This window comes from Zonotrichia albicollis, chromosome 15, assembly GCF_047830755.1.
Source record: "Zonotrichia albicollis isolate bZonAlb1 chromosome 15, bZonAlb1.hap1, whole genome shotgun sequence".
In the NCBI taxonomy this organism is placed as follows: domain Eukaryota; kingdom Metazoa; phylum Chordata; class Aves; order Passeriformes; family Passerellidae; genus Zonotrichia; species Zonotrichia albicollis.
This window is the reverse complement of record NC_133833.1, coordinates 6,452,305-6,479,052: the sequence shown is the minus strand read 5'-3', so window position 1 is coordinate 6,479,052 and position 26,748 is coordinate 6,452,305. Positions and strand designations below refer to the sequence as shown.

General features: G+C 55.6%; 1 protein-coding gene across 2 annotated transcripts in view; it reads left to right on the top strand.

The window, feature by feature from the left end:
- NDST1 (N-deacetylase and N-sulfotransferase 1) overlaps window positions 1-19,264 on the top strand; it is a 157,978-nt gene extending 138,714 nt beyond the window's left edge. For both annotated transcript variants that reach the window (XM_074551907.1, XM_074551906.1), the window contains 14 exons: window positions 6,123-7,025; window positions 7,552-8,034; window positions 8,240-8,327; window positions 8,532-8,686; window positions 9,708-9,893; window positions 10,273-10,401; window positions 10,564-10,746; window positions 11,079-11,175; window positions 11,318-11,441; window positions 11,615-11,789; window positions 12,285-12,455; window positions 13,643-13,752; window positions 14,471-14,573; window positions 14,674-19,264. In XM_074551907.1, the coding sequence (XP_074408008.1) occupies window positions 6,516-7,025; window positions 7,552-8,034; window positions 8,240-8,327; window positions 8,532-8,686; window positions 9,708-9,893; window positions 10,273-10,401; window positions 10,564-10,746; window positions 11,079-11,175; window positions 11,318-11,441; window positions 11,615-11,789; window positions 12,285-12,455; window positions 13,643-13,752; window positions 14,471-14,573; window positions 14,674-14,793 (2,634 nt within the window). In that variant the 5' untranslated portion in view covers window positions 6,123-6,515 and the 3' untranslated portion in view covers window positions 14,794-19,264. The remainder of the gene's footprint in view (window positions 1-6,122; window positions 7,026-7,551; window positions 8,035-8,239; window positions 8,328-8,531; window positions 8,687-9,707; window positions 9,894-10,272; window positions 10,402-10,563; window positions 10,747-11,078; window positions 11,176-11,317; window positions 11,442-11,614; window positions 11,790-12,284; window positions 12,456-13,642; window positions 13,753-14,470; window positions 14,574-14,673) is intronic.
- The last annotated feature ends 7,484 nt before the right edge of the window (window positions 19,265-26,748 follow it).

Here is a 26,748-nt window from a genome sequence, read left to right as displayed (position 1 = left end):
GGTGCTTGGAAAGCCACAGGAACCGACACGGCACATTTCGGAGCAGGAAAACCCAATTCATTGAGTGGATTTTTTCCCCCTGTGAACCCACTTAAAATTCATGGGGAGTTTTGTCGGTAAGAACCTGTTTCAATTAACAGACAAAAGAAACTCTCCTCGTTAAGCGCCTCTTTCAATTAAGGTTTGGGAGAATTCCCCAAGCTCTGCTCCGAGGCTGTTCCCAAGGATTCAAGGACAAAAAACACCCCTGAGGAGGAGTCACCTGTGAAGGGCTTCTGCTTTTTTGGGGGGGCTGCAGTGGCACAAACACAAACCATAACCTGGCTGTGGAGTGTTGGGGTGTTTTGTTGGGATGATGCTGGGGATCATCAGTACTGAGGGATCAGCTGCCCAACCCCAGTGTCCCTGGGGCATAGGAAAACTAATGACTGCTGCTAATTGCTGGCCTAGTTTGTGGAGGAGACAGATTTAATGTGGGGACTGGGAGATGGTGAGGTGCTGGTCCAGATCAGAGTGCTGAGGACAAGGAGGGTGGGAGCCACTGCTGCCCCAGGATCAGAAATGGGCTGACCTCTGCAGAGGATTCCTCTGTACAGCCTCCTGATGGGGCTGGGGAACAGAGTGGGAGATGGGGATTAGCAGGGACAGGACCCTGGGATGTGGGTTTGAGATGTGGGGTTTGCTAGAACTAGTCTTAGAAACCCACCAGTTGGGCTTACCAGCTGCTCTGCCATGAAAAGTTTTAATTATGGGCTTCCAGAAACATAACCCAGTTTTTAGGGAATTAGATTTTTTTTAAAATTTATTCAGGTTTTTTTCTCCCCTAAAAATTCAGCATATATGTGCCACACACACTGAACCTTGCTTTTTCATCCCTCTGCAGGCAATGAGCTGCTCTCATGATTGTTTTTTTGAAGAAAACCTGAGAAAAACATGACTTTTATCTTTTGCAGTAAAACTGAAGTGCTAACAGGGCTTTGTGGGTGAAAAAAATGCCTCTTCCAGAGCTGGACACTTTGACTAAAACTAAATTTTTAAAGTGAAAATTCTTAACCACTTTCACTGGTCTCATTGCTCATATTGGTTTCTTTCCACCAGGAACAGGAAGGTGGTGGGGCAAAGCCAGAGGTTTATTTCCAGAGCAGAGTGAGTGTCAGGGGGAAGCTTAGTTCAGCAATCCAGGTGAATGCTCCAACTGCTCATTTCTGACCAGGCTCTATAAATCAGATCTTAACAAAAAAGATCTGAGAAAAAGGGAGGATTTTCCTGCTGAAGGCCCCCTGGGGTGGAAATTCTCCAGACTTTATAAATCACGGATGAGTTTTCCTGATACTCCCTTGTGTCTGGTCGTACCCAGGAAGGGGAGAAGCTGAGCCACGTGTGTTTGTGGAGGAGCAGCACCAGTGGCTGCCTGTCACTGCCTGTCCCAGGGGCAGCTGCTGGGGCTGCCCTTGTCCATTTTTAACTTGGCACCTCTTGGGCACTGGTGGGAGGCTGGTGTCCTCAGGAAAGGAGCACAGGGATTGTCCCTCTCCCAAAGCAGGGTGTTTTTCTCCCTGGTAGGTTGTAACTACTGTTTGCAAAGCACTTAAGCAGCCTGTGTAATTACTACTAAGATGCTCCTTATCTGGCATTATGAAACCTCTGGCAAGTGGGTGACTGGGACAAGCTCCTTTCTGCTCCTCTGTGTCCTTCTCTGTGTTTTCCTCTCTCTGTCTGCTCCTGCCCAGACACTCAGGCTTTGCAGCTTGGCAGGAGGCAAATGGATGTCCCTACAGCTGTCCAAGTGTCTTGGGCCCATCCTAAAGGCTCATCCAGGCTTTCAGGACATGGGAATCACCTTGGTTTTGCAGTTTTTATGTCGGGTTTCTCTTCCTGGGCTTGCTGTGGCTTCATCTCCTGTGACGCAGGGGTTGTGCCCAGCTCCAGGGGCATCCTGGTGGGATCATCACACAACCACACACCACAATAAAGGAGATCATCTCCTGATTGTTGCTTCTCTTGGTCAGTGGGTCCAGCTGTGGCTGGGGAGGGAGGAGATGGGGACAGGGACAGCCAGTGGTCCTTCACATCCTGAGACAGCTCTCTTCCCTTGCAAGTGCTTCCAGCTGCCTGCAGATATTTCCAGTCATAGCTGGTATCACTGTCATTTAGAGCTGATAAAGGCAGCAGTGCAGAGGTGGGTGTTTAAAGGCCATTTTTCCATGCCAGTTACTTTTTCATTTTCAAAGCAACCTCCCCTGTCTTGAGCTTGCAGTTGTCTCCTGAATAATGTGATGGCATTAATCTCCTCTCTAAGGACATGCTTAGCTCAGTGGTTTTAGATCTGTAGCCCTCTAAATGTTACCAGTGAGTGAAGGGGATTCCCTCTAGAGGGAACTTAAATCTATTAATAATAATTTGGCTGCCTCTTGTGCATCTTTTGCAGGTAGTGCTGATTCCCAGGGCTGCAGGGCACCACTTGGTGATCTCTGGGGATGCTGGTGGGGGTGCTTGAGGTGTGAGAGAGACAGAAGGGTGGGGTTGGATGAGCACTATCCACCTGCTGGGGGCCTGAGCCACAGCCTGGCCAAATTTAGACCTTCCAGTAGCCTTTTGCTTTCAAGTGGGAGGTGCAGCAGATGTGTAGGTGAGGCTGATCCATCCACATTCCCTGCAGTGGTTGGAGAGGGGAAGGGAAGTGTTGGAGCGAGCAGGAGTGATTGCAAATCGCTGAGCTGTGCAATGCAATTTAGCATCCTGCCTCTAAATCCTCCTCCATCCATGCTTAACCCCCAGGGCTGGCTCACATGGAGAAGTGGAGCTGGCATGGTGCTGAGGAGGTGATTAATCAGCAGTGGTGGGTCTCTCCCTGCGCTGATGAGGAGTGAGAACCAGGGATGCCCACCCAAAGCGTGCCAGCAGGAGAGGAGCAGAGTGACCCATCTGGCTGTGATGTTTAGGATGTGGCTTCATCTCTGTGGCTTGAATGTTGGAGGTTTTGGAGCTCCTGGAATTGTGGACCAAGGTTCTTGCACAGAATCTTGAAGTATTTTCTGCATGACAATGGATGCCTGCTCTTCCCCTTCCACCCTTTCCAAAGTAGTACAAAGGAAATGTGTGAGCAATTTCTTGCTCTGTCACACCCGTGGTTTTGAGCTTTCCTCTTGTTTCTGAGCTATGGGCTTGGGACAGTTGATTTATCCAACATATGGGACTTGTGAACTGCCTGATCTTCACTGCTTGCACCTGCAGCCAGACCTATTCCACCCCCCAATAAATCAAACTCTGCTGTGGTTGTCTTCTAGGATCACTGACCCTTCCTTGTCCTCCAGATCTGTTTGCACTTCCTTGCTTATATTCAATCCTTCCATTGCATCTCTGCAAAATCTCACTGGAATTTAAAGGAAGAGTGCTGTAAGCCACTAATGGAGATGGTTTCATTCCCTCTCATCCCATCTGATGCCTCCCTGACTTTCTGGGGTGCAGTGGTTCCCCAGGCAGCATTTGTGGAAAATAACTCTGAGCAGGGGGAAGCCACCATCCCCAAACTGCACCAGGGGGTGTGTTTTGAAAAGCTTTTTAAACATTTTTCCTTTCATCCTGCAGCTCTCTTAGATTTGAAAAGTAAAGGGTTTCCCTGTCCCCTGGTTGTGCTCCGTGCCCGCTCTGGGGTCGGATCCGGCTCCGCGGGGCGCTCCGGGCTCCCAGCCACGCCGGGAAGCTGCTTGGATGCTGATTGTGTTTGTCAGGGCAGCCGGATTAAGAGCACAGTGGCTAAGCCTCCTCACTGAGCCTCCTCTCCAGTGGAGTCTGTGCCAGGGCATTGCTCAGAGACCCACGAGAAAAGAGCATTTTCCAGGGCTCTTTCTCCCGGGGTCCTTGATGTGCAGCTGTGGCTGAGCACCTGCCCGGGCATGGGAGCCTGCCAGCACCGATTTTGGGGGCCTGAGGTCTGTGTGTGAGACTCAGGCTGACATTTCCAGCTGGTGCCTTTTAAATAACCACTGTGGTTTTAAAAGGCACCTTAGCAGCATCTAAAAATCAGGTTAAAAGGAAGTTTGACCCTGGCTGTCACCTTGCCAGGTCTTGTGGTTTTTTAAATTTTACCATCTTGTTTCTGTTTTTGTTTTAGAAAAGCTGTTGATCTCAAGGACTTGTTTTGTGCTTTTGGGCATGAACCTGCTTCCTTCTCTGGCAACGAGCTCTCCCACCACTGCTGGGGCTGTGCAGGGGTTTTCTGGGCAGGATGCAGCCAGCACCCACTGCGCAGGGGAAAGCCCTGGGCAGGAGCATCCCCACCCTGCAGCATGGCCCCAGAGCCCTTGGCATGCTCCCCATGGAGGGTTTGCCCTGGCAGTGAACTGGCAGAGCAGGATTCCTGCCTGCTTCCTGCCACACTGGCAGGTCCTTGGGGCAGGATGCTGCCCATCCCAGCCCCAGCTCTCACCTGGCTGCTCTGGGGGTCCAGTGCTGGCCCCCTGCCTGGGCAGGCTTTGACGTGGCAGCCTGGGGAGACTCAGCCAGAGTCTGGCCAGAGATGCTGTCTCCAAAGCCTGGTTATTAAGTACCGGTAATTAAAAGCTCTTAGGAGAGAATGGACTAATGAAGTGCCCTTGGAAGTGGCAGGTGATGTAGATGCAGAGCCCTCTTCCCTGTTTCATGGAGGGTGGAGCAAGGATGGACACACAGTGCTGTCCATCAGCTGCTGGCTCTGGTGCTTGGCATCAAACCCACTGCTGCCATTTGCCTGCCTGTCACTGTGGGAATGCAGCTGCCAGCACCCTCTGCTCCTGGCAGATGAAAGAAATGGAGAGGGAGTGGGATGGCACAGCCAGGTGCTGGATAATGCATTCCCAGCTCTCTGCACCCCTAGGCAGGGAGATGCAGGGAAGCCTCTGCACAAGCACATCCCTAAAATCAGCAGACCTGGAGAAGTGCCCTGTCCCAAAATCCCAGCAGTGTTGTTGTCTCAGGGAAGCTGGAGGGGCAGAAGGAGTGAGGTGGAACAGACAGGACACACCTCAGGGGGGGCTAAGGAGAGAAGGTGCAATCTCTCTTGATTGCCTGGAGATCATCCATGTGCACAAAAATAAATTACAAATCAATAAACCCAAGTGTTTCACCATGCCCAGCACAGACAACAAGGGGAGATTGCTGATGTGTCCTGGAGATGGTGAAGGAGGAGACAGTGATGGAGGCTGCAAGGAGACTGGCTGCCAGCAGCACCTACAGAGGGCTGGCTGAAGCAGTGCCATGTTGGCAGGATTGGGAAGCACTGCCTGGAGCAGGAGTTGCTGTTGGGAAGGGCAGGGATGACAGGATTACCCTGCCAAGCCTCAGCCTGTAATCCACAGTGCCGCTCAGCCAGCCACGTTTAATCCTGTTAGGAGCCCGGCTGGTGTCAGCAGGAAGGGTGCTCAGCCACGGTGCTGGCAGGGCACAGGGAGCTCTCCCTGGGAGGAGCAGGGACTCCTGCCCTTGTCCCCAACGCTGGTAATGCATCTGGGGACAATGCTGTGAGTCACTTCTTTTCCTTAAACGCATTGGCCTCATCAGTCTGTCCCCTAGTTGGCTTCACCTTCTGGCAAGCAGTGCTTATTGTTTTCCTTTTCTTTTTTCAAATGAGCCTTTCACAGGGAAGACAAAAATATTCCCAAGGTCCCTTTGGCTCCATGTGGTCACTCCTGCATTCCGATCTCGGTGACCTTGGCTGGCGGCTCCTGGCTCGGCATTGAGCCACCCAGCTGGCAGGCTCCCCATGTCCCTCCCGTGTCCGTCCCTGCCAGCCGAGCTGGGCCATGGGGGCTCAGACCACCCCCCATTCTCCTCAGCAGAGTGCAGCTCCTGCTGGGCACAGGGAAGAATGGCTTGAGGTACCAGATATTCACTGGGGTCTGGGGTCTCCCCTCCATAGCACCTGGTGATGCACCTGCACTCCAGGTGCACCCACAGCCCGGATCCCACGGCACGGCTGTGTGCCGCACTCCTGCTGCATCCCTGGTGCCACAGCATTCTTGTGGCAAGCCCTGGCACGCCAGTGAGCTTGTGAGGACTCTTCTGGGGCTGTCAGGCTGGCAGAAACAACAACAGCAGGCTGGCACTGTCCCTGCCCTCTCATCCCACCCCTCTCTCTCTCTCAGGGTGCCGTGTGGAGCCGGGGAAGCAGGGATCCACCATGCCCACATTCCCAGCAGGATCCACGCCGAGGCCGCCCGCCGCCCCCTCGCCCCACTGAGGCCATGGAGCTGCTGCTGCTGCTGTTGCTGCCATCACCACAAGAATTTTGGCTCAGCAAGGGGACTCTTGGTGCCTCTGCCATGGTGACATGAAGCAGACGGCGAGGGACGCCGGACTGCTGGAGGGGAGAGAGCCTGCACAGGCAGCCTGCTAGTATTTTAATTTATTAGTAATATTCAATTTGATTTTACCTGACTTTTTGTAGGTTGGTTGCTTGCTTCTTCCCCTCCCCGGGGCTCGTGAGGGGAGGGGGCAGGCAGGGGAGAGGGACCCCACCTCACCCAGCGGATGCAAGGATGACTGTGCTGGCCAGGGCCCGGCGGGGTATCTGGCAGCTCTCTCCGCAGGTGGTGTTGCTCCTGCTCTTTGCCTTCTGCCTGCTCAGTGTTTTCGTCTCTGCTTATTATTTATATGGGTGGAAAAGGGGCTTGGAGCCCTCTGGGGACGTGGCAGGGCCGGACTGCGATGAGCCCAAGGTCGCCCCTTCCCGCTTGCTGCCACTGAAGACCCTCAAGGTGGCCGACTCCTCCCGCACGGACCCCTTGGTGCTGGTCTTCGTGGAGAGCCTCTACTCCCAGCTGGGCCAGGAGATTGTGGCCATTTTGGAGTCGAGTCGCTTCAAATACAGGACAGAGATTGCCCCGGGGAAGGGGGACATGCCCACGCTGACCGACAAGGACCGGGGACGCTTTGCGCTCATCATCTATGAGAACATCCTCAAGTACGTCAACCTGGACGCCTGGAACCGGGAGCTGCTGGACAAGTACTGCGTGGAGTATGGTGTGGGCATCATCGGCTTCTTCAAGGTAAGGGGATACATGGGGCAAACCAAATTCACTGGCCAGGCCAGATGTGAGCCCTGTGTCCTGCTGCCCCACAGAGACTTTGCCCTCCCCATGATTTCTACAAGCAGCATGAGTTGGTGTGGGGCACAGGCTTCTAGCAGAGAAGCTCTCTCTTAGGAAGGGCTGTGTGGCCTTTGGAGATTTTGGGGGAAAAAACACACTTCTGGGATCAGTCCAGTTGCTTTTAGCACTTGTTTTCTAGCAGTGACCCTATCTGGGGTTTGCCAAAATCATGAATAGATATTTTGCTCAGCAGCCCTTCTCCTGCCCAGGGCTCCTAGCCTTGGGGCACTTTGCACATAGGACATGAGCAGGACTGAGTGTGTGAGGAGGATAAGGGCATCCCATTCTCCAGAGAGGAAGGAGAGAACCCAGAATCTGGATCTCAAGGGGTGGTGAGCTGCTGCCTCTGTTGCCGTGGCTGTTGGTGAGCTCCTGCCTTGTCCCCAGTGTCCCATCTCCTGTAGCTCCCATTTTCCCCATGCAGGCCAACGAGAACAGCCTTCTGAGTGCCCAGCTGAAGGGCTTCCCACTCTTCCTCCACTCCAACCTGGCGCTGAAGGACTGCAGCATCAACCCCAAGTCGCCCCTGCTCTACATCACGCGGCCCAGTGAGGTGGAGAAGGGTGTGCTTCCCGGGGAGGACTGGACTGTCTTCCAGTCCAACCACTCCACCTACGAGCCCGTCCTCCTGGCCAAGACCAAGTCAGCTGAGTCCATCCCTCACATGAGCGTGGATGCTGCCCTGCACACCACCGTGATGCAGGACCTGGGCCTCCACGATGGCATTCAGAGGGTGCTCTTCGGCAACAACCTCAACTTCTGGCTGCACAAGTTGGTCTTTGTGGACTCTGTCTCCTTCCTGACTGGCAAGAGGTTGTCTCTGCCCCTTGACCGCTACATCCTGGTGGACATTGATGACATCTTTGTGGGCAAGGAGGGCACACGCATGAAGGTGGAAGATGTCAAGGTGTGTCTGTGCTCTCCTGGCTGGGTGGGCAGGGCTGGACTCTTGTGCTTGCTCAGGGATGCTCCAGAGATGAACTTTGCTGCTCCCTTGTCCCTCTGAGAGTCCCTCTGCAAAGTGCTCAGGGACATTGGTGCTTGCCCTGATGTGGCAGCTGTCCCTAAGGCCACATGCTGAGGACACTTTGCTTTCTCTCCCCTTGTCCCAGGCACTGTTTGACACCCAGAACGAGCTGCGCACCCACATCCCGAACTTCACCTTCAACCTGGGATACTCAGGGAAATTCTTCCACACAGGTGAGGAGGGCAAAGGCACAGCTTCTCCTGTGGGTGCTGTACAGCTGGTGCTCAGAGAGGATGCTGTTGGGCTGTAGGAGAGTCCTCAGGCATCCCACCCCATTCTTCCATCACCTGGCCACCAAGAGGGGCTGGCCCTCCCCCTGCCCCAGCTGCTCACACAGCTCTCTGTGCTCAGTGGTGACAGCAAGTGTCGTGCCACAGGTACTGATGCTGAGGACGAAGGTGATGACCTGCTGCTGTCCTACGTGAAGGAGTTCTGGTGGTTCCCCCATATGTGGAGCCACATGCAGCCTCACCTCTTCCACAACCAGTCAGTTCTTGCTGAGCAGATGACCTTAAACAAGAAATTCGCTGTTGTGAGTAAAATGCTTCCAGTGGGGTTGCTTGTGGTGAGGGGAGGATGGTAGAGGAGGAGCAAAGAAGATTCCCAGGGAATGCCCCCTTCTTGCTGAAGCAGAGGGACCTGGTGACATTAAGTCATGTCCTCTATGTTGCAGCTGTGTGGGTAAATCCATTTATACTCCAGTAACTAGAGCTAAAGGATTTATCTGCAGCAGCCAACTTGTTGCTGTGGCAGTGAGCTGCCCCAGTGGCTGTTCAAGGGGAGACTCTGTGCCCTGCAGCCCTGCTCACCTGGCCTGAAACCGTGGGGATGCAGAGGTGCAGCCCCGGGAGATGCTCAGCCTGGCACCGTGTGAATGTGTGCTGGTGATGATATGGGATCTGGAGCCGTGGCTGTGCTGGGAGGCTCTGGCTGGTGGAAACTCTCTCTACAGGCTGGACTGTCAGGGACATAAGTTTGGTTGTAAAGGGAGCCTCTGACCTTCAGCTTCGTCTTGTGCTGTCCTTTGTGTGGCACTGACACAGTTCATGCTGTGATTGACGGACAGCTGTCTTGAATCCAAACTGGTAAAGCCAGACCTGTTAATAATTGAATCCTGTGGCCTAAGAGAGGGATCTTCAAACTAACTTGAATTTATTATCTGATAATTACAAGTGCTTAATTAGAAAAAGACCAGACCTTTCCTACTAAGGATGGGCAATGTTCCAGCTCAGACTTACCAGGCAGTTTTGTATCTACTGATACAAACCAATCTGCAAACCTATATAGCTGTACCTCCTCATTCTTCACACAGCAGCTTGGCTGTGGCTGTTCTGTGGGTGACAGCAGAAGACAGGGATAAGGATGGTCTGAATGAAGCAGAGGAGTGGGTGTCCACCCAGCATGGCTGCTCCTATGCTCCCTTTTGTGGAGACAGCCAGGCTTAGGAGAGGATGCAGAGGCACAACTAGACAGTTTGTAGCTGGGAATGGACAGGATTGGTTTGAGATTTTGGGATCTCCACAGTCACCCATTCCATACTCTGTTCTCTGCAGGAGCATGGCATCCCCACAGACATGGGGTACGCTGTGGCCCCCCACCACTCGGGCGTGTACCCTGTGCACGTGCAGCTGTACGAGGCCTGGAAGCAGGTTTGGTCCATCAGGGTGACGAGCACGGAGGAATATCCACACCTGAAACCTGCCCGCTACCGCCGCGGCTTCATCCACAACGGCATCATGGTGCGTGCTGCCCTTTGTCTCTGGGGCCTCTCTTCTCTTGCCTCCCCCACCAGAACCAGCACCTCGGGATGTGGTTTCTGTGCAGCTCCAGTTTGAGGGGGTTGTTCCCCCTTGCTCATCCTGCATGGGTGAAGCTTGTGTGAGGACAGTTTTTGGTGTTTCCATCTGTCCACATCCTTCCTTTTTGTGTACAGATTCAAGTCAAGGGTGGTGAGGGGCAGTGGAATTGGTCCTGGCCTCTGAGGGGTTGATGTCAGGTTCCCCCTTCTTGTTGGGGAGGGAGGGAGACCCAGCTCTCAAAGCCTGGGGGAGGCCATGTGGCCATTTCATTGCCCTGGCTCTCCCACCTCTTCCATCCATACATTTTTTCCTGCCCCAGGTACTACCCCGGCAAACCTGTGGCCTGTTCACACACACCATTTTCTACAATGAGTACCCTGGTGGCTCCAGTGAACTGGACAAAATCATCAACGGGGGTGAACTGTTCCTGACTGTCCTCCTGAACCCTGTAAGTACTGCCCAGGGACAGACAGACAGACAGGCATCTTGCAGAGCTGTCGTGGCCCTGCTGTGGGAGATGTCCCCAGTGTCCTCAGCCAGGGTGGGGCCATTTGTGGGATGGCTGCTGGGTGAGGCTCCACTAACCCCTGCTCTGTCCTCTTGGCTTCAGATCAGCATCTTCATGACCCACCTGTCCAACTATGGCAACGACCGCCTGGGCTTGTACACCTTCAAGCACCTGGTCCGCTTCCTCAACTCCTGGACCAACTTGAAGCTGCAGACATTGCCCCCTGTGCAGCTGGCACAGAAATACTTCCAGATCTTTTCCGAGGAGAAGGACCCACTGTGGCAGGTACCCCTGTGCCTATAATAGGGGGGTGACCTTTTTTTATTTTGCTGGGAGAGGGTAGTGGGGTACAGCTGGCCCTGCTTCGGGCCTCAGTTAGCTTCCAACCTGGATTTCTTTCTGGTTCCCTGGGTAAGCTGTGGCTTTTCACCTCTTGCTGTTTCTGCAGGCAGTGCCAGAAAGGGGTTTGTCCTGTAGACCTGGAGATAAGCCCAGTCTTTGTCCTGCCTGCTGAGCAGGGTGGCCTCCCCTGTGTCTGCTGAGGCTGGAGGGGCTGAGCAGTGGTGTGGGTTCCCATCCAGGCTGCTCTGTCTCTGATCCTCCACACTGTGTTTCAGGATCCCTGCGAAGACAAACGACACAAGGACATTTGGTCCAAAGAAAAGACCTGTGACCGATTCCCAAAGCTTCTCATCATTGGGCCTCAAAAAACAGGTGATTCCCTTCACCTTCAGTTCTGTGAGCATGCTGGGGGGCTTGACAGGACCCACAAAGAGCCTCTCACCCCTCCTGCCCTGAAGCAGAGCTTGGGGGGAAGTTTGGCCTGTGTCACCTCCCTCTTTCTGTCTGTCCAAAGGAACAACTGCCCTTTATCTCTTCCTGGGGATGCACCCGGACCTGAGCAGCAACTACCCCAGCTCAGAGACCTTTGAGGAGATACAGTTCTTCAATGGACACAACTATCACAAGGGCATCGACTGGTGGGTCTCTGCATTGTGGGGACTGTGCTATGGGGGAGTGCCCATAACTTTGGGAAGGCGGGCAGTGGTGCTGTGAGATTTCCCTTCTGAGTGTCTGAGATGTCACCTGTGAGGGCGGTGCTGGGGCCATCTTGTGGTGCCTGTCTGCCAGCTTCACACTGTGCCTTCCCCAGGTACATGGAATTCTTCCCCATCCCCTCCAACACCACCTCTGACTTCTACTTTGAGAAAAGTGCCAACTACTTTGACTCTGAAGTGGCTCCTCGGCGAGCTGCAGCCCTGCTGTCCAAGGCCAAAATCATCACCATCCTCATCAACCCTGCAGATCGAGCCTACTCCTGGTATCAGGTGAGCCTCTGCCTTTCCCCTGGGTTGGGCAGTCCTGTGGGCTTGGCTTGGGATGTGGGGTGACTGTGGCTGAACGTGATGCGTGAGGACACATCATGGTGGCCTGGGAGCTGCTGCACCTCGTGGGCAGCCCAGGATTGGGTTACCCTGGGGACAAACCTGCCTTGCTCCTGCCTGACAGGAGCTGGGGGTTGGTCTCTTTCTCCCGGCAACAACAGACAGAACAAGAGGACACAGTCTCAAGCTGCACCAAGGGAGATACAGGCTAGAATTAAGGAGGAAGTTTTTCACAGAAAGAGTAGTCAAATACTGGAATCATCTACCCAGGGAAGTGGTGGAGTCACCATCCCTCGATGTGTTTAAAAAAAGACTGGATGAGACACTTGGTGCCATGATCTACGTGAGGTGTTAGAACATGGGTTGGACTCGATGATCTTAAAGGTCTCTTCCAACCTAGAAATTCTGTGATTTTGTGATTCTGTGATTCTGTGACAGCACCAGCGAGCTCATGACGACGTGGTTGCCCTGAAGTACACGTTCCACGAGGTGATCACAGCGGGGCCCGAGGCGGGGCCGCGGCTGCGGGCGCTGCAGAACCGCTGCCTGGTGCCGGGCTGGTACGCCACCCACATCGAGCGCTGGCTCAGCAGCTACCACGCCAACCAGGTAGGCATGGCAGCGACCTGGCACACACACCTTCTATGAAAAATCCTTTCCTTCGGATTTTTCCTCCTGAAAAGCTGAGAGGCCTCAGGAACAAAATGCAAACAATGGTTATCTGCTGCTGTGGAATGCAACAGGTGCATCTGTGATTGGCCCATGTTGGTTGTTTCTAATTAATGGCCAATCACAGTGAGCTCTCTGCCCAAGCCACAAGCCTTAGTTATTATTCCTTTTTTTTCTATTCTTAGCTAGCCTTCTGATGAAATAATTTCTTCTATTCTTTTAGTATAGTTTTAATATAATATATATCATAAAATAATAAATCAAGCCTTCTGAAACATGGAGTCTGATCCTCCTCACTTCCCTCATCCTAAGACCCCTGTGAACACAGTCACAGCAACCAGTCCTACAGCCCTCACCCACGCAAGGATGTGGGGGAAGGAGATCTTGCATCCTTCCCCTGGGAGCTGTTTTTCTTAAACTGTTCAAATTACAGGGAGAGGAGTAAAAGTCCTTGGAGAAGGGGCAGAGAGGAGGTGCTGTGCAAGAAGGGAGCCTGGTGATGGATAACACACACACGAAGATGGCCTTGCGTGGGTTGCCACAGCAGGGTTGAAAGGGAGTGAGGCAGAAGGCTGTGGGTGGCTCTGCAGGGTCACCCAACACTCACCCTCACTCTTGGCCACAGAGCCCTGGGGCTGCCCTGTCTGGTGGCACCATGGCATTGAACAGGACAAAAATAGCTGGTGAAGATGCCCATAGTTCAGGCTGTCTGCAGGGAAAATGGGAGCTGGATGGCAGCCCTGCTGTGACCCACACAGTGCAGCACTGCTGGAGAGCATGGGATCAATCCCTGAATGATTTTTCCACTGTTGATTAACCTTATAAAGTCTTATTAGTTGCCTGCTGCTAGTGTAATTGCTGTGTTGCAATCCCAGCTGCCTGTGGGTTGGGTAGCTCTGAGCAGAAGCTCTGATGTTGTCCTGGGTGGGTCCTGGCCCTGGCTTTAGCTGCATTTCATTTTCCAGCAGCCAGTCTAAGGGAGCATCAGGGCACATTGGTATTTAGCAGGTGTCCTGGTGGCAGATTTGTCTCCAAGGTGATCTAAGGTGTGTTAAAGGTGTCCTCTTGCCTCAGGAGAGCAGGGCTGGAGCCAGTGACACCTCACCCCTGTGCCTTGCTCCCTGCAGATCCTGGTGCTGGATGGCAAGCTGCTCCGAACAGAACCCGCCAAAGTGATGGACACAGTCCAGAAATTCCTCGGCGTGACCAACTTCGTCGATTATCACAAGACCCTGGCGTGAGTTCTTCCCCAGCTTCTCCTTCCTCCACCCTGCCACTGCTCCCATGCACTGCATGCCCTGGGGACACTGTCCCAGAGCAGCCCCCAGCCCTGGCCTCTCCACAGAGCTGCTGTTGAGCTGGATGAGGCTGAGCTTTCACCTGAGACTTATCCAAACACTACAGTGAGGTCACTGCAGGCAGCCCAAGAGCAGCCCTGGGCTCCTGGAGGAGATTTCAGCATTTGTGACACAGATGATGGTATTGAGCCCTGGCACTCCATCTCCTCATAAATGCTTGAGAGCAGCTGCTGGCTGTGTGGCACCTCTGCAGGTGTCACCTTGCTCTGATCCTTCCATTAAACCCCACTGTGGGAAGCCTCCAGATCTCCTAGAGAAATAATAATTTACCTCTGCTAGGGCTTGCCTATTTATGTGTTCACCCATGTGCTGTGGGGCACTTGAGGGCATCCAGGGACAAAAGTGACATGGAAAATTGTAATTAAACCCAGGTAGACTCTGTGCTCCCTCAACAGGGCAATGAATGAGCCTTGGTGGACTGCTTATTGCACAGCTGCAGGGGGGGTCCTGTGCTACCAGGGGGTTGATGACATGATGTTAGCTGGGCTGTGGATTCCAGAGGTGGAGAAGTGCCCTGTGCAGGGCTGGACAGCAGTGGGACCTGCTGGACAGGTGTGAGGGTGATAGGAGGGCTGAGGCAGAGCTCTCACTTTGCAGGTTTGATCCAAAGAAAGGATTCTGGTGTCAGCTTCTGGATGGAGGAAAAACGAAATGCTTGGGAAAGAGCAAAGGGAGGAAGTACCCCGAGATGGATTCAGATGTGAGTATGCAGCTCCTGGGCTGGCCCTGAGCAGGGCTGTGCTGGGCTGGTGAGCTCCAGGCTGGTCCCCCTGACATTTCTCTTTGCTCTCCCGTTGCAGTCACGCTCCTTCCTGCGGGACTATTACAGGGACCATAACATAGAGCTCTCCAAGCTCCTGTACAAAATGGGGCAGACTTTGCCCACGTGGCTGCGGGAGGAGCTGCAGAGCACCAGGTAGCTGCTGCTGCCACCCCCCAGCAATACCTGAGCGGGGCTGACCCTGTGCCAGCAGGACCTTCTCAGCAAAACCTGGCCTTGGAGGGGACCCCAGGAGCACACAGCATCACTGGAGGCTTGGAGGGGATCCCCAGGAGCGTATGGCTGCACCAGAGGCTTGGAGAGGACCCCCAGGAGCACAGGGCTCCACTGGAGGCTGTCTGAGCAGTGATCCAACTCTGCAATCCCTGTGCTCCCCCCTCTCTGCCTGCCTCACACCTGTATTTCATTTTATTTTTCCTTTTTAATTCCTTGTCCCTTCCCGCCCTGCTCTGGCATAGGGAAGTGGCACAAATTCCCCCTTTCTCAGCTCAAAATGGGGTCCAGCTGCCTTGGGCCTGAGAGCAGCACCAGAGCTGTCCCTCACTTCCTGGTCTGAGGATGGAGGAGCTGTTCTGGGTGCACTGGTGGTGACTTTGCTGAGCTGGAGCAGAGGGACGGAGCTGGTGGAGACCCAAAGCACAGAGGAAACCAGACTCACTCCTGCCATCAGCCTCATGGCAAGAAACAGGAGAGTCTGCTGGATTCCCCCAGCACCTACTTGGAAAAGCTGAGAACAAGGTGGATTTTTCTTTTAAAGACTGGGGCACAATTTCTTTTGTCATCTCTGTCATCATATTCCAGCTCCTCAGCCTCTGGCTCCCCCTCCATGGGCAGTGTGGTGGGGATGTGGCCTAGCAGGAGAAGGGGCTGGCATGCTGGTCTGGGCATACTGGTCCCAGTTTGCTCATGACCCCCAAGCCCTTCCTGCACTCTTGTACACACGTGGTGTTTCCTGTGGTAAAGCCAAGTGGTGTCCAGCACACCCTGGCATGGAGGAGAGCTCGGGGACAGAGCAGACATTGGGATAAAGGCAATCAGAAGAATGCTGAGAGAACTTCAAACCTCTTGAATATTAAAAACGAAAGTATTTTAATAATGCTGGGTTTTAAGGGGGTGGGGTGGGGGGGTGTTCATTTGGTTCCCATTTTGCAGGGAGGTGTTTTTTCTTCAGTGCCAGGATTTGTACCTAAACCCCGAGGGTTTTACACGGTCTCTTTGGTCGTTAGACATGACATGGACAAAGGTCAGAGGGGAAACAGGAGGGTTTCCCAGTGGGAGACACATCTTTGTGCCAGTGAGGCTGCACAGAGCTGCAGCCTCTACCACGCCCTGGGATTGCTGGCAGGGAGAGGAGACTGAGCCACCACGGGTTTGCTGGGATGTGGGCCCACGGTTCCCCTTGGATGGAGCTGCCCTGCAGGGTGTGGGATGGCAGCAGTTCCATGGGAGGGGAGCAATGCCCAGTGCTGCCCGAGGGGGGCCAGGGCAGTGGGGTGGATGTCTCACTGCCCTGCTGGCAGCAGCGTTCCCACCTGGACGTTTCACAGGAGCCTTGTAGCCCACCTGGGGCCATGGGGGCTGTGCTGGGGAGGCTCCCAAGCACTGCTGTAGGGTCCTCTTGAACCAACTGCTAATAAATGGGGGGGCTCTGGTTTTATTTGCTGTTGTTGCCTGTGTCTCTGCTCGCTGGCATGATCCCGCCCTGCCCCTGGGGGTCCTGGCTGCCTTTGGGCCCGTCTTTGTGGGGTTTGGAAGGGGCTGTGTGGGAGCAGCTCTCCATGCACGAGGTGGCAGCAGCTCTCCAGTCCCGGATCCGTGGATGCTGCACAGAGCCCACAGCCTCCTCCTCCTCCCGGGACAGCATCCAGCACCGCCTGCCCGAGCACTGGGGAGGGATCTGGGGGCCGGGGGTCCCTGCTTGCCTTTCTCCCCTGCCCCACGCTCCATTCCCTGCCTGCCCGAGCCTGCCCGCCCGTCTGCTGCTGCTGCCTCCCCGTTCCTTCCTGGCCGGCCCCTGCCGAGCGCTGCAGGAAACCAAGACGGAGCCTAATGAATCCCAGACGGCTCTGTTTGAACCTGTCCGAGTGACAAACGACGTGTGGTGCCGCAGGAGCCGCCGCACGGAGGGAGGAGAGGGGGCTGCAGGGGGAGATCTGGGGGGAACTATGGAGCTGCTTGCCCAGGAGAGGAGGCTGCTCATTCCCTGAGCTCATTCCCTGGAGCACATCTCGGCCATGCACCCACCACGGTTCCATTCCTGTGTCCCCATGCCCAGGAAGAAGCATCCTCCAGCCCCAGATGAAGTGTAAGGAAAGCTCCATCTTGGCCCTGGGCTGCCCCAGGTGGGTCCAGCTGGTGCTCAGCTTAGTCCTGAATTAATTGCTTGTTAATTAACAGGTTCATAAGCACAGGCTCAGCTCCATGCCATGGTCGTGGGGTGCCCTGGAGGATGAGGAGGTCTCTGCCCTCCCACAGCCACAGGAGAGCCCTGTGTGAGGGAGGATCTGTTCCCCTTGCCTTGGCACCAGTGATGTTTTTTAGCTTCTGCCAAAAATGTGCAAAGTTGGCAAAATCCTTTCTGGGCTGAGCAAGGGCCAGAGGCTGGGCAGCTGCAGCCAGCAGGCTCAAACCCTCGCTGCCCCTGGACTGCAGGGGTTGTCTGGGCTGTCCTTGCTGCAGCCTTGTCCTGCAGCCCCCTACCAGAGACCCCAAGGCAGAGCCCCTGCCCAGCTCTGAGCTTCCATGAGCTGCACGGGGTGCTCGTGGCAGTCAGCAGCTCCCTGGGGCTCCCAGAGGAGCAGATGAGGATGCTCCTGGCAGCCCCAGCCTGCAGACAGGACACAGTGGCCATGGTGAGGGCTGCTTTCCAGCCCACAAACTGCTGTGAGGTTGGGTTCATCCCTGATGGCTGCACTCTGCACCTTGATTCATCCTGCAGCGTGCCCTGACACGTCCCATATCCTCGTCCTGACACATCCCACCTCCGTGCCCCAACGTGTCCTGTGTCCTCCTGGCTGTTGGGATGTGCCAGGGAATCCCTGCTGGAAATGTCTGCAGGAGGGACAGGGAGCAGAGGTGTGCCTGGGCTGCCCTTCCCAGGGGTCAGGGAGTGCTGGTGGTGCCACAGCCCAGACAGGGGCCAGGAGGGGCGTGGACAGGGAGAGATGTGGGCAGGGAGAGATATAGGCAGGGGGGATCGGGGAAGGAGGGATGCTGGCAGCAGGATGCAGGGAAGGGATGATGATGATGATGATGATGATGATGATGATGATGATGATGATGATGATGTGGCAGCAGGGTGCAGAGCTCACCTGGCTGGGCTCAGGGCTGGAGGCTGCAGCTGCAGGCAGTGGGGTAACTGATAGGGATGTGCCACTGAATGCAGGGACCTGTGGTCCCCTAACCCTCTCCCTGTCCCCAGCACAGCTGTACAGACCAGACCAGGATCCTACCCCTAGGTGGGATTTGAGACCCCCAGCTCTGTAAAGGAGAGGTTGGAGAGGGGTTTTGCAGGGAATGAGGTGGCAGTGGCAGCACTTGGGGTGCATGTACACCCAGCCAGCTCATCCTGCCTGCTGCCAGCAGTGCCCTGGCTCCCTGTGGCTGTTGGGATGCAAACCCCTGCAGAGGGATACTGTGCCTTCCATCATCTGGTGAGCAGGGTGGGTGGGGGGACAAAAGAGAGAACTCTTGGATGACTTGAATGCCATCTCCTGTGTTTGCTCCCCAAAGCAGATGGAGATGGGGGTGCTCAGCAGTTTATGGGTGGGATGGGTTCCTCCTCCATTCACTCTGTGCTCTCCCCAGCCTTCTCAGCCTGCTGAGCCTCGACATTTAAATCAAGCTTTACAATGAGACTCAACAGAAATCAGAATTATTTCAATCAAATTATACCTAAAGCACAGATTTAGCTTGAAGGAATCTCACTGTCACTCCCCCATCCCTGCTCCTCCAAAGAGGCACACAGAAGGGCCAGGGCCCAGCCAGCGCTGGGCTGTCCAAGACCTTGGCTCTGGAATCCATGGAGGAGTCAGGACAGGCAATGGACACTGCTGTCTCACAGGCTGTGTCTGCACCCAGTCAGTAAACAGAGATCCCTGACCATGAGGAGCTCCCTGAGAAAGGTGTCCCAGCCCAGGTGAGGGTAAAGCAGACACTGCAAATATTTCATACTCTGGCAGGACTGTGAGCACAGCAATGGCTTCACCTCCTTCCACAGCCCTTTGCTGCAAGCTGGGGCCTCCCAGGGGATCTTGTCATGGGCAGGGAGGTGACAGAGGTGCTGCTGGAGAGGCTCTGGCTGGGGTCATGCTCCTGCTGGGATGATGGGACCCTCATGGAAGGTCAGATTCGGGGCTGTTGAAAGCCTCCTGAGGCCCCAGGTGGTGTCACACAGTGCTGTGTGCTGGGAGGGGACTGTGGCCATGCCAGCCCCCATGGAGAGCTGTGTGCCTTTGCATCCCCCCCACAGCTGCTGGGATGTGACCTTGGCTCTGCAGCTCTGACCCTGCTGCATCCTTGTCATGGGACCTGTGATTGGAGGGGAATGATGCCTGGAAGGGGGGAACAGTGCAAGTCAGCAAGTCCTTGAATAAAAGCCATGCAAAATATTTCTTTTAATGCCTCTCATGATTTTGAAGTGACATATTTACACTTTGTGATAAAGCAAGACTAAATCCCAGTGTCTGAAAAAGTCAATGTATTTCTTTACATGTTCATCTACCCTTTGACTACAAAGCTGATATAAATGGTTTTGTAGATCTACATTTTCCTGTAAAGATTTATAGCTCTTGTTTCAAAGATACAAATGTATAGAATGTCTCCTATACATGCAAAGACATTTATATATAAGGTATTTACAACGCCTAAGACTGTAAACACAAATTGCCCATTTTAAATGTCACAGCCCAAATCAGAAAATGCTGGGGATGCAAAATAGACTTGAAATGTCAAAGGACAGATGACGAAAAGATGTTTCTTCCATCTGGGAAAATTCTTATAACCAATTTCCATTAATCCCAGCTTTCCGGTGCTGCAGTTAACCCCGTTGTGTGAGTGCTGTTTGTTCAGACATGTGCTGATGGGCAGCTGGGCCCCTCCAGCCCCCAGAGCTGCTGGGCTGGTGCCCCCCTCAGCCTGCCCCCCATCCCAGCCCTGCACTGCCCCTCTCCCTGCATCCCCCTGCCCTCCTGAAGGCGCCTTTGTCCCTTCCCCTGTTCGTTATTGGAACCAGGTGTGGGAGCAGCTCCAGCCTGGGGCAGCAGGGGCTCCTTCCCAGGGCTCTGGAGGCAGGGAAGCACTGGGTTTGTCACCCCCCAGAGGGCACAAGGGGATGAACTGAGGGGCAGCACTGAAGGGGTGACCCGAAGTCCTCAGTGCTGGAGGTACTGATGGCTGGCAAAGCTGGAACCAGGCAGATTTTGCATGAGTGGAAAAAGATAAAGGCTGATAAGGAGGATCTGGTTTAATAATGCAGGGGCCAGCTGGGAGGCAGGCTGGGAGGCAGGCTGGGGTGTCCTCTCACGTCAGGAGGCTGAGGATGAGGAAGGGGTGTGGGGGGATGCTGAGCCCTAAAGAAAAGCGAAGGCAGACACTAAACAAGGCTCCAGACTCTGAGGGGGGCAAAGGGTGACAAGATGTGTGTGATTCTGGCTGTCCTGGCAACTTTTCCTTGAGCAAATCCAGCTTCTGGCCACGTCAATGCAGATGGAACTTGTCTGAGCTCACGGAGAGGCAAATCCCATGCTGGTACCAGCACATTCCCACTGCCAGGGGGCTGGCACTGCTGTGGGGGTGGAATTCAGCCCACACCATCTGTAATTTTCAACCATTCTAATACTTCTCCTTGTCATTTTAAGCCCCGTGCGGACTCAGTGGCCTTTGTTTGCTGGTGCTTTCAGGTTGCTGCCCTCCCCAATGATCCCAGCACTGCCCAGAGCTGCTGGAGCATCCCCCGTGGGTCTCTGCCCTTGTTCCTCCCTGGGGCAGCATCTGCAGCTCCTTTTCAGGGCGCACTTGGGGAGAGAGAGAGGAGAAGCTCGGGAGCCAGGACTGCTGGAGGGGCTTTCCAGCTGCAGGCACCGAGCAGGGAAATGTTAAAGGGTTCCCGCTGCTGCACATCTGGCTTGAGTTTCACCGCTGGAGCCTCCCCGCGCACCACGGGGGGCGCCGCTGCCGGAGCCCGCGGGGCCTGGGGAGCCGTGCCGTGGGTCCCAGCGCCGGGGCGGGCAGGGGAGGCTCGGGGTGTCCTTTCCCCCCGCACTGGGGGCTGCAGAGCCCATCTCAGCTCCCTTTTCCCAGCCCATCCAGGGCATGAGCAGCCCAGCCCTGCCGACCACCCAGGCGTGCTGGGGTCGTCGCTGCCACCCTCGGGACCCTCCCCAAGTCCGTCCTGCCACCTCCACCCACCTCACCGAGGGCGCTTTCCCCCCGCATCCTTCCATGCAGGACATCACCTCCACCCTCCCCTGCCCCGTGTCCGGCAGGGCTGGGGGTGCTGGGCTTGCAGTAGGAGGGGGTTTGGAGCCTCACAGTGAGCTGGACCCCCTGTCCCGGCTGCCACCAGGGTCTCCTCCCCGGGCCACACACGTCCATGTGGATATTTATACAGGAAAGGAGCGAGCATCCAGCCCCGCGCGGCCGCGTGGCTCCCCACGCACACCCCCCAAGCCGTACGGACCCAACACGAATCAAACGCCTTGGAATGAGCCAGAATAAATATTTTACGGTAAATTACCAAGGCTAATAATTATAAAAATCTGTTCACATAACCCGGAGCCAGGGAAATGTTTCCAAGCAGCTGGTGACCACATGGGTGACGGTCCCCAGCTCCCCAGCTGCTTTGGGGGACCCCCCTTGCTCGTGGGGGGCAGCTCAGGGTAGGGATGGGGAGGGTCTGGGGTGGGTCTGGGGGGGTCTGGGGTGGGTGCTCTCCCTGGCTCTGCTGCTGGGGTTGCTGGGGGGTCTGTGAAGCCCCGTGGAAGGGCTGGAGTCAGGATTTCCTGCAACAGAGATTGCTGATGGGGTTTGAGGAGGGGATGTGTGGGGAGGGGAGGTTCATCTGCCCATGGGATGGGCTTGTTTTTACCCATTGGACCACTCAGAGATGAGTTTTGGTGTACAGCCATCCTCCCCAGCCAGCAGGATCCAGATCTGCCCCTGGCCTGCAGCTCTGCTGGGATAGGGCTGCCCCTGGGGGATGTCTCAGATTTGGCCCCGTGCTGGAGCTGGAGCAGGCACATGCCGGGCGAGATCCCCATCCCCGCCCAGCGGGAACTGCGCCTCAGGGAGGGGACCTGGCACAGGGGGTGGAAAGCTCTTTCTGCTTCTTCCCCTCTTTCTTCTTCTTCCAAGGATTAGTTGGGATGAGCCCAGTGAAAACATGGGCACACATACGCCTGACATCTCCCAGCCCCTTCCTTTTCCTCACAGGCTGTCATCTCCTTGTGTCTGTCCCCATTGTGACTCACTGCAGCCTCCCTCCATCCCTGTGGCACTGCCTTGGCCCTGGAGCAGTTGGAAAAAAGGGGAGATTTGAGCAGCCAAAACCCACTCACTGCTCCCCCCTTTCCCCAGCCTTTTTCCCTCCCTCCCTGCCCTGATTCAGAGAAAAGAACCGGCTGGATTTCAGGTCAGCACCCGGCCCTGCCTTGCTCAGCTCCCGCGGGCTGATGACTCAGGCATGAGCGGCAGGATCTGCAGCTCCGGCCCCGTCCCAGGCTGGCTCCGCTCCCCCCGGCACGGCTGCACCGACAATGGGGTTGGCCTTGAGCGAGCGGCAGCTCCTGCACGGCCTCCAGAGGGGTCACACCAGCAGCAAGGGAGGGAGGGAAGGTGGGGGACTCGTCCCCATCCTGGGGCCTTGGATGTGCCTGCTGAGCACTGAGGGTGAAGGGGCCCTTGCTGGAAATGGGATGGACACTCCCAACCCTGGATGTCCGCAGGTGGCCGTGAGCATCCCACCCACACCCCCTCGGTGCTGAGGAGCCTGAGGGAGAATTCCCAATTCTCTGTCTGAGTTGGTTGCTGTGTCTCACCAGAGAGCTGTGACAGCTCCCAGGGGACTCTGCAGCCCCCCAGGAGTGGTACCCCACTCCCTGAGCTCCTGACTGCCCTGTGCTCAGCCCCTGCTCGGGCTCACAGTGAGACGTGCGCGGGCGGCGCGGCCCTTGGCGGAGGGGCCTTGGCTCCCAGCGATCAACAGGAAACGGGAGATGGATTTCTCGGCAAACTGGGCTTTCCATAAACAGTCTGAGGGGCCGACCCGCGACGGCGGGAGCAGCACAGAGCCAGGGCTGGGCTTTACAGCTGTTTATCACATTTTTCTGCTCTCGTTTCCTCTCTGGCTCAGCAACTCAGGGTTCCTCTTCTGCATGCAAACCGGGGATGAGTTGGGCGCTGTTGGATGGGCTGCTGCCATTCCCAGCTGGGACGCTCCTGCTGGAGCAGGATCAGGGCAGGCATCATCCCACGGGTCCTGTGCCCTGCTCAGCCAGGGTGCAAAGTGCCAGAACAGTCTCCAATCATTCCCAAACATAAACACAGGTCCTGTCAGGCTCCCTTTGCTTTGGAGCGCACCAGAACCCACTGGCACACAAGCCTCCAATTTCTCTGCAATCAGGACTTAAGAAAATACAGGCTGACCCTGAGGGCTGAGAAAGGCTGGGTGGAGGGGGGGGTGCTGGGCTCTCCACCTGTTTCTCATTAGCAGCAGCTTGTTCAGCGCCAGCCCCGCTCCCCATCCCACCCTGGTGAGCTTGGCAGCTCCACTATTTCCCAGTGATTTTTGCCCGTCTCAAAGAGCATGAGATGAAAGTTTTGGCTGTACAGCATCCCTCAATCCATCCTTCTATCCCTCCTGGCTGGACAGAGCAGCTCCATACCCTTGCACCCTCAGTGACCCATGCCCGTGTCCCTGGGCACTGACCCTGACCCAGGAGGGGTGTCCGGGGCTGTCCCCGTCCCTGTCCTCATGCCTGCCTTGACCCATGGGACAGCAGGGACTGTGTTTTCGGGTGGTGGAGGTCACTGGGGTCAGCCAGCCCTGCTGGCTGAGCTGAACAAAGGGGCTTTCTTTGGCTGGGGCTTGGGGTGAGCGCCGCCTGTCTGGGAGTGAAGCCGCCTGCGTCACAGCAGACGGGGTGGGATGGGATGGGATGGGATGGGATGGGATGGGATGGGATGGGGGGGTCCTCCAGAGGGCAGGAAAAGCAGTGGGGCTGCACTGGAGTCCAAGGGGAGCTGCCACTGGGCACTTCAGAGATGAGAGCCTGGGACTCTCATGCCCACATCCCCTGGCAGGAGGATGCTGGGTGCCCAGGGCTGATGCATGGCCACTGTCCTCATCCCATGATGCCATTGTGGTGCCAGTGGTGCTGCCAGTCTGCCATGAAACGTCCAGCTTTACAAAATACATCTGCTTTTGCCTCTGAACGGCGCAGAAATGCCCCAAAACAAGGCCAGAGTGGGCACACAGACAGATCTCCAAGCAAAGAGTGAGACACCTGGCGCCACACCAATTCCAGCAGGTCAGCGTTGATGGCAAGTGCCAGCTCCTGGCTCCTCCCCACCATCCCAGGCACAGCCAAAACCATCCCACAAAGGCCAAATGCGATGCAAGCACAGCAGCAGCTCTGTGCAGCCGTGCAGGCGCTGCTGGCGCGGCCGGCCGTGCGTGCTCTGGCACCAGAACGCACATCCCACTGCCACGTGATGGAGGTGGAACAAAATGTGTTTGCCTGTGGAGAGGGGATGTGGATGGCGGCATGGGGCTGGGAATGGGGCTGGCAGGAGAGGCAGGATGCTGGGATATGGGACTGGCCAAAGGGGGAAGGCTGCCTGAAAATGGGCTCTGCTGGGCCAGGCTGTGTCAGGGAGAAAAGCTGGTATGTAGGTGTGCTGGTGCATGAGGACGTTGAGCTGGGGAATGTGTTGAAACAGAAGGGTTTGATTTTTTCATTTGAAATGGCATTTCTGCTCCCTTGGAGTATAAAATGAAGCATTACCAAAAGAGGGAAACAAAAGGGGGGGGGAGTCATCAGTAACCATTCCTTCCCACCCTGAAAAATCCCCTTTGTGGTCACATTCTTTCTGCCTTGTTTGTTTTCCAGCCTGGACGTGAAGCTGCAGCTCAGAGGCTCGTGTGTCCCTGTGCCATGGCTCTGCTGGCCTCGGGCTGCAGGGTGGGATGGCCCTCAGGGAGCCACACGGTGGGGTGGGGATGCTCCCATTCCAGGATGCTCCCAGGGAATGCAGCAGCATGTGGTGGTGTGTTTGCATCACCCAGTGCCTGGAGGGACACAGCTCAGTGCCCACACTCATGGGAAGTGCAGCCAGGCAGTTCCTGATCCTGCAGAGAGGGATGCTCGTGCCCCCTGTGCCTCCCAGCCCTGCATCCCAGTCGTCAGCTGGAACAAGGGCACTGTCAATAAGGGCCAGGAGGTTTGTTCCAAGGAGGAATTGTGCAGGATTTGCTTTTGCAATTGTAAATCCAAACAGCAGCTGGTCTATGGGCCAGCTTTTTGGGAAGAATGCTTCCAGCCACATGGAGCTCTGGAGCTTCCCCCTGGCTTCCCCATGGGGGCAGGACAGGCAAGGGATGAAGGTTCTGGAGGTGCAAAGACATGTGGGGGCCCCTGGCACAGCCCATGCTCCTGCCTGGTCCTGGGAAGCAGCCAAGAAGGATTTGGATCCATATCTCTTCTCCCATAGAATTTGTACCTTGTATTCCCACTTTTAAATCTCTCTGGCAGTATTTGGTTTAATTTATGTTGAAGCCTGCAGGGTGAAGTGTCTGGAGCCATCCCAGACACAGCCACTGCTGTCACACACTGGGCACTACGTGCAAGGGGCACCCAGGGTGCAGATGCCAACTGCCCCCAGAGGTGGGAGGCTGCTGGGAGAGTCTGCTCCAAGCTTTGCCCAGTCCCCACAACTTCTCAGCTCCCTGCCAGCTCCAGGAGCACTCCAAGCCCCAGACCCTGCTGATTAGAGACATTTAACATTCTTCCCAATGCCAAAGGGATCTTTTATCAGCAGGGTTTTTTTCCTGCAGACTATTTTCTTTGCATGAAAACATTAAATGGCCTGAGAGATAAGGAACAAATTTATAGCAGTTCACACCGAATCAGCCAAGGCACTGGCAAGGAAAAAATGCCTTCCCTCCTGCTACCCGCCTTCCCTCGCACGCTCCCCACCCCGGCCGCTTCCTCTCATTCTCTCCAAATTCTACAGACTCCCACGAAAACCCTGGCCAGCCTGTCCCAGCTTTTCCTGCCCAGGCAGGGCTTGGTGCAAGGTCTCCACTGAGCCAGGGGATTTGGCACAAGGAGGTGCTGGCACAGTCCCATTCATCATCTCCCTGGGATGCTGCTGAGGGCTGCCTTCATGCCAGGGTGATGCAGCCCCGTGTCCAGCAGCCCTGGACATGAGGACAGGATCCTGGACATGAGGATTGGATCCTGGACATGAGGACAGGATCCTGGACATGAGGATTGGATCCTGGACATGCACTCCCTCCTGGCACGAGGATGGATTCAGTCTGTGCAAAGACTTGCCTTAAAAACGAGCCAGTCTAAATCTGGGTGGATGTTAACTGTGGGTCTGGGTGAGACCTGTCAGCCCCCCCTTCCCTTCCCCAATAAAGCATCCCTTGTTCCATCCCTGCCGCTGGGAGCTGCTCAGCAAACCAGTCCCGGGGCTCACAGAGCTGTAATGTTTAAGTTACCAAAATCTGCAATAAATTTTCCTAGCAGCCCCCAATCATCTGGCCCCCGTCCGCCAGCGCTGCCGGTTTATGAGCTCTGAAGAGCTATAAAGGCCTTTTACTGGCTGCCTTTTTTATTTCAAATTAGAGTGTGACTGGATAAACACTGGACAAAGTAAGGATTTACTGGGCATCCTGTGTAGAGCAGGGCTGGGGGCTCAGGGACAAGTGGAGCTGTGGCTCCGTGGGATGGACAGCATATCCCAACACCCTGCATGGAGTGGGCTCCTGCCTTTCTTCCCTTGGCTGTGCAAAAGCACTAGGGCTGGTGAAGGGGAGCCCACTTTGGGAGCCCTCATGGGTGCCACTCAGGGGGTGGGCACCAATGAA